General features: G+C 40.2%; 1 protein-coding gene across 3 annotated transcripts in view; it reads left to right on the top strand.

The window, feature by feature from the left end:
• The first annotated feature begins 5,775 nt into the window (after nt 1-5,775).
• LOC122973523 (actin filament-associated protein 1-like) overlaps nt 5,776-7,131 on the top strand; it is a 90,294-nt gene continuing 88,938 nt past the window's right edge. The window contains exon 1 of one of the 3 annotated variants that reach the window (XM_044341097.1): nt 5,776-6,076. In XM_044341097.1, the coding sequence (XP_044197032.1) occupies nt 6,040-6,076 (37 nt within the window). In that variant the 5' untranslated portion in view covers nt 5,776-6,039. The remainder of the gene's footprint in view (nt 6,077-7,131) is intronic. The other 2 variants (XM_044341095.1, XM_044341096.1) reach the window with 2 other exon arrangements.

The following is a 7,131-nucleotide window of genomic DNA, read 5'->3' as shown; positions in this document are numbered from 1 at the left end:
ATATTAACAATGGATCAGATGAATGTGTGTAATGTGAATGCTGTCACTCATAGTGACAAACACACAAAGAATAATTACCGAACTCTGCAGTTGCCCTTTGCTACGTGGAGCGTTTTAGCATCTTTTAGCTAGTTGTTTTGTTTTTACTTGTTTTTTTAGTGGCCAAGAATTCAACTATTGTTGCTTTAAGACTAATACTTATTTGCAATTACATTTCTTTTAAAACAACGCCTTGCTCTTGCTCAATCTGTTGAGACTTTTCTTCTGTTTGTGTTTAGATTTTATTTCTGTTTTCTTTCAACTCCCCCAAGACAGACAGGACAGGCTTGTTAGTGAAAAGATTTGATTCTTTACTTATTTCCAGTCTTCATTTCTTTGCTACTTCTCCAAAACAAGGCGATCATAATACATCATTTTGTTGGAGGACATCCCTCATTCTCCAGAGTAATTTCTATCTTGACTTTGTCCAGAATGACAGTTTGGCTCCTTCAGCACTACTGGCTGTATTTAAGCTTGTCTGATAAATCTGAAGACATCCCAGATGAGGTCAGGGGCACAGGAGGTTTAATTAAACAGAGGCACGCCCAGCCTTCTACAACAAGGCTCAGTATGTTCCTGCTGACGTGTGGATTCCGAGAACCTTTCTTGATCTGGCCATCTCGTCATCTACAGGACACTGGTCCAGTGACAGTTCTGTGTTTTTTAATTGATCAAGAAGCCAGACAGTTATTGTCAACTAGAAGAAATAATTGTGATGAACTCTTTTTTTACTGCACAATGAGACATCCCATAATACCCACCGCTGAACCATTGGAAAAATCAGCCACTCTTCTTATTGATATCTAAATCAAGGTGGAACTGACATACACAATCACTCACAGTCAGTCAGTCAGTCGCAGTAATGGTGTTCATTAGAGTTTGATGTCACCCTGCGTCTCTGGTTACCCATCAGCCCCTGAGAGCGCCACACTCCACCAGTGGCTGCCCACTCTACGGGGACAAGGCTCGCTTTGTTTCAAACCCAAACTATGTGTCTTAATTCAATAAGGCAAATTGAAATGGGGGATGGGTTAAGAAACTTATTTATTCCAAGTCAGTCTCTTAACATGTGACTGTGTGTTTGTTACCGGGATGAATTTTTAGGAGTGGCTTTCTCTTCTATATAGAGTTTTACATCAGTCAGTCCAAAAATAGTTGCCTTACTGTTGATTAAAAGGGTTTAAGCTGATTATCTTGAAGCCATGACCAGGTCTTTGCTCAAGGATTTATGTGACAGGTGATGATGTAAGTTAAACATGTTATGGGAAAAATGTAGGGCAACACTAGAGCACCAAAGAATGAGTGAGATGACAAGATCCAGCGGCATAGAAAGGAATTCATTTCGGGGAGGGAGGTCAAGTTATTTCACAAAACTATAAACAGTTTTTTATTTCATTTTTATCCCCCAAATTAGGAAGAAAATCCCTTGACAGCAGTGGTGGGATCAGTATTAAGATACTTTTTAAGTAAAAGTATCAATACCACAGTGTAAATTTACTCTGTTACAACCACAAGGCCTGAATTCAAAATGTAATGTGCAAAGTAACGACTAGCTGTCAGACACATGTAGTGTACCTCAATATTGTACAGCAAATGAACTTACTTTCCACTACACACTAGGGATGTGCAGAAAGCCCAGTATTTGTATTTGTATCTGTATTTGTTGAGGCGGCAAAATTATTTGTATTTGTATTCAAATAAAAGTGGAAAGAGGCTTAGAAATCCTGTTTTTGTTTTTATTACGCTTTTGGTTTTAGAAATTTAAAGTGTTACAATAAGTGTTCATAAATAAACTACCTTATGAAGGAGGTCCACACACTGGCTCTTGAGCTGGAGTCTCCCAGATCATAGACAACTGCACTGACTACTGAGCTAAAACTTTACTCATCGCCTCATTACAGACAGACCTCTTACTAACAAATATTTTTTGTATGACACAAATATTCATTAAAAAAAACCCCATTATTTATGCTTTGCTGAATAATTTATTTGTATTCGGGCACACCCTCACTACACACACACAAACACACACTTCAAATTATCACCTAAACCGGTCAGTGTCACGCAGGTCTTGTTTTACAGTTTGCATAATGGATGGCTTTACAAAATAAGTATGACTCAGGGTTTACTTTGCATCTCTTGAAAACAAGAAAAAGTAAAAACACTTCAGAAGGTGAAAGGTGTTATTAATTCCAGTGAAACCCAAGGATGTGTCATTGTCAACTTAAAGAGGACCACGACATTAGATGTGTGTGTGTGTCTGCTCAGTGGGATGTCTGAATAACATGACAGGTTGATGGCTGACCGGGGCAGCGAAGGATCCAAGTTATTACAGTATCTCAATCTCTATTAGATTTAATCTCAGTCAGGGGGCCAAACACTGATGTCAGTGTTGACTTTTATTCAGCAGAACCAGGCCAACATCTATCCAGTATGAGATTTCACTGGGATCACACACACACATTACAGCATAGCAAAGTTCTTCATTCAAGTCTGTTTGACATGCACTCTCTCTCACACACACACACTTAAATGAAGAATATGCTGAGAGTTACAAAACACATGCTTTTCCGCTATAATCTATCCATCCTTTCATCGCTCATCATTTCAACACACCCATGCTCACCACACACTCTCTCTCCATCATCATATCGCACCCTGATAAGAGCCTCATCGCTCAAGCAGAAATCCTCCCGCTGGATTTCTCCATGGCAATTAACTGACTTTAGGGTCATCTGGCCTGCATGAGCAGCACCGTGAGGAATGCCACCGTCCTCTGCCCATAAAAACACCCTGAACCCAACCTGCCTCTTGTGTTAAAAGCTCTCTCGTGTTTGTCTGGCCTTGTTGTTTCCAGACTCTGCAAAGTGAGTTTTAATCGAGATAAAATCTTGGGGGTTTTTTTGGGTTCAGATTAGCCCGCCGTTTGTTTTGACAGGCATGTCCGAAGCAATTGTCTCCGATGGCAGTCTTTGTGTGTGTGTGTGTGTGGCCCTTTGTGGCCTGCGTCTTGTGTTGAACTTAAGGCTCTTTGTTGCTGACTAAATGTTGGCTGTCATTCAGTGAGTGAAGATGAGTTTATAAGTACATAACTGTTGTTCAGTTCATGGTCAAATACAACTTTAAAGCTGACAAAAGGCAAGAGTTACATTCACAGTGTCCCATATCAAGTAATTAAAGCTGCACTCTTCATTTTTTTGAATTTAACAACAGATCATACGGCTATGTTTAATGTGAAATATGTTGCTCATAGTGACAAACTCACAAAGAATTATCACCTGGTTCTACTGTTCCCCTCAGCTCTAAGGAGCATTTAAGCCTACTTCCTGTCTGCTCCCATTAACCCTGTTTCCACCTGTTTTGAGCAAATTAAGCTCTGATAAGCACACTGCACTCTTCCTCCCCAGCACCAAACAGCAAAGCTAGCAAATAGCTGGTAAAGCATTTAGCAGCTAAAAAGCCAGATATTTTTCTCAGGAGTTGGTGGAAACCAAAACAGAGCTAAAAGGAGAGTGAATATTGAATTTACATTCATGAAGTGGACAGAAACGTAACTCTAAATGAATGCTAAGTGATGCTAGATGTGTAAATATGGAATTATTTGCTAAAATGTTCATTATAACAACTTCATAAGGTGATAATATGTCGATGCTGTGTTTTTGTTTCACTGCCCCCAAGTGTCTAGCAAAAAATCAGGCTACAGTGCTAACCACTGAGCCACTGTGCTGCCCTCTGATAAAGATATGTTCACACCTGGAATGGACAATTTGGGGAATTTTTTTTCCACACAGAAAGTGACAAATCCCAACCTATCAGAAAAGTGTGTCCTGACAGCAGTGATAAAGTGCTCTATCCAGATCAGACTGGACTCAACTGTGACATTAATCAGCTCGTCTGTCACAGTTATGTTCTGGTCACAGCAGAGACTGAAACTGGGAGATTCCTTTGTGTGTCTGGGATGTTTTGGGGTGGTCGCACAATAACACGGAAATGCCGCCTCAGACAAAACAAAGTAAAAGTAGCTTTGACATTATTGTTGCTATAGTTAGATTCATACTTTCTATACACTTTCTGGCCCTCAACTGGACTTTTTCATGAGGATGATGCAGTGAGACAGTAAAAAACTGTACAGTCCAGAGCCTTGTTACCCTGCAACATACCACAGAAAATCCATGATTAATGGATTATGAGAAGTCCCTAAAGTGACTAAAATATAGTCTCAATATATTCACTTCTGAGCACCACACACACACTCATTCCCTATAGTGCTATAGTTACAGGAACATTATGGTGATTATCCTTTAGGGAAATACACTTTAACAACCTCTGCCATTCTGCGGCTCTCCTTGAACTGGTGGAACTGAAAGGTGAGCCGGGACATTATTCTTTCTCTCCACACTGTTCCCTCCCTCAGTCTCATGTTCCTGACTGAAAAAGTGCAGTTGTGAAAAAAAAAAAGAAAAGAAAAGCAAAACACGGCATTGGGTAGCCTCAGTCTGACTCACCCTCTTCCTCCTCCTCTTCTGGTGGCAGATGGGATATTGAACTCAGACTGGCTCTTGCTTGCCCCTGGGGATTGGGAGGGTGGGGTGGGGGGGTGGAGGGGGGGATCAGCAGTTTATGGTAACGGAGCGTAATTAGGGAGTACAGCCTCTCTCTCTCTCTCTCTTTCTCTTTTTCATTTTTTCTGTCCTTTTTCTGGCTTAAACTCTATAAAAGAGACATTTAAGGAGTTAAGGAGTGAACTTCGCTGTGTAGATAATCGGAATTGCATGCAACCAATAGTAAGGAGGTCACAAGTCAGAGCGTTAGTGCAGTTACAATATACAATATCCATGTGAACATCAATTAAAAGTCACATTCTTTCACCAACAGGGGAATTTGACATGTTGCCCTCTTGGTGCCACTTCAGGACCCATAAGTTATGCAGCAAAAGGACAAGACAAGAACTTTTCTATCTATTGCTATTGAGATGATTAATTTGCACAATCTTATTAATTCATAAATTCTTTCAGTTTATTCTGAATATTTCTTTATATATTGGTTTGTGGGTTTATACTGTTTCACCCTCCTGGATATACAGCACCAGCCAAAAGTTTGGACACACCTACTCATTCAAGGGGGTTTTCTTTATTTTTTACTGTTTTCTACATTGTAGAGCAAAAGGCATCAAAACTATGGAATAACACATTTATGTAGTAAACAAAAAAGTTCATATTTAAAAAGTGAGCATAAATAAACTGAGTGCTGCTTGTGACTACGCAGGCAGAGGAGGAAGAGGAGGGATGGGATAAAAAAAAAGAGAAAAAGGAAAATGCTGCCTTCAGATGCATTCCTGTAAATCTCACTTGAGACTTGTGCATTTGTGCGCTTTAGTTGAATATAGCCTGTAACAAAGTGGACTGTGTGTTTTCTTGAGAAGAATGAAGAAGAAGAAATGAAAATCACACAATATCAGATTTATTATTTTTCATATTTCATAGTGTTTTTTTTCTATGATACCATTTTTATTTTAATGATAGTCACATTTTAAAAGGGTATTAGTATTGTCAATAACTAGTATTGATGGATACAGCTTGATGGAGTAATAAAACATAAAAACAGAAAGTGACTAAGGAAAAACACTTCCCTTTTGGTAAATTCATAATCCCTTGCAGAAGTTATTTTCCGACGGCCTTTAAACGCAGCATAAATATCCATGTAGGCAGTTTGCGGGACAGAGAGCGAGTGGGATCGAGAGACGTTAGGAGAAGCAGAAGGGAGGAGGAAAGTAGGGAAAGGAAGGAGGAGGAGGAGGAGAAAGATCCGGAGAAAAAAATTTGAAAGGCAAAGAGAGACGTTTCAGTGGCCGGCTCGGTAGAAAAGGAATAAGCGGAGGTTGAAAAGGGAGGCAGAAACGGCACAAAGTCTGTTTGTGTGGGGATTTTATTTCCTGCTGCCGGGGAGCCGCTGGGCACGCTGTGCGCGTCGTCGGGCGGATTAGATGAGTCTGACTTCACGATGAGGAGCGACCCTGTACTGTTCACTTCCAGCAGGGGTGAGTGCCTCAACCTGGGGCCGTTTTTCTGACCACCAAAAATCACTGCACCGTTCTTCATATTGCCCTAGAAGATTAAAGGAGTTTACAATCACTTTATTACGCTTTATTTTACATAGCATCTCTCTAATGTCCATAATAAACACACGGAAGTTGGGTCTTTCATGCGCTGCCAGCGTTTAGAGTTTGCAGTAACTGTTTGCAGACTACCTGACATTCACATGTCGTTTACTCGGCCATCACTCTGTAATGGTTTTGGTTAGTTGTTTTAATGGTATTCCGCAGAATATATTGTAGTTTGAATATTCTACTGGCATTTAAAGGTATGTTTTTTCATGTTCTGTAACCTCTGAGCTAATAGTCTCATTCAAAAGGAATTTTTGCGCAAGGAGTTGATTTTCATACGAAACTTCATTATAACATTTCAACAACTTATTATTGATATTTTTGACAATCTGCTCTGATTTGCAGTATTATATCTCAGCAGTGCACCGCTCAGAGCACGCGCTCAGGCATGCACGTAGGCACGCGCACAAGTCCGCACGCCTTGAAAACTATCCAAGTAGGTTGTTTAGATCAGTGGTTCTCAAACTTTTTTTACATCAAAGACCCATAAACTGACAGAAGTTAGACAGACCCCCATTTGATAAGAAATTGTCTCAGGGTTCCATCTGATAAGATTTTTGCTTTTAGCTGTTTTATTACAGAAAGTGTATGAAACCCATGACCATAACAGTCATACATTCTGTCATTGTGTTACATATGGATGGAATTATAGTGAAAATAAATGATTCCCCATTTTGCTGGGGACCCCCTGGAGCCCCTTCAAGGACCCCTGGGGCTCCCCGGACCCCACTTTGAGAACCGCTGATGTGCTCATCCATGTGACTCCCAGATGATGTTTTATCCACAATAGGTTCATAGAATAGCACTTTGTCATTTTTTTGTTCGGAAACGTGAAGAGTCTGTGTTTAATTTCAGTTGAAAAAATGTTTAGAGCCATGTTTAAAAAAGGTAAACCAGTTTCTCCCAGAGTGGGAGGGGGAGAGAGGGGA

The sequence above is a fragment of the Thunnus albacares genome, chromosome 22, assembly GCF_914725855.1.
Source record: "Thunnus albacares chromosome 22, fThuAlb1.1, whole genome shotgun sequence".
Lineage (NCBI taxonomy): Eukaryota > Metazoa > Chordata > Actinopteri > Scombriformes > Scombridae > Thunnus > Thunnus albacares.
This window is presented reverse-complemented; position numbering and strand designations above follow the sequence as displayed.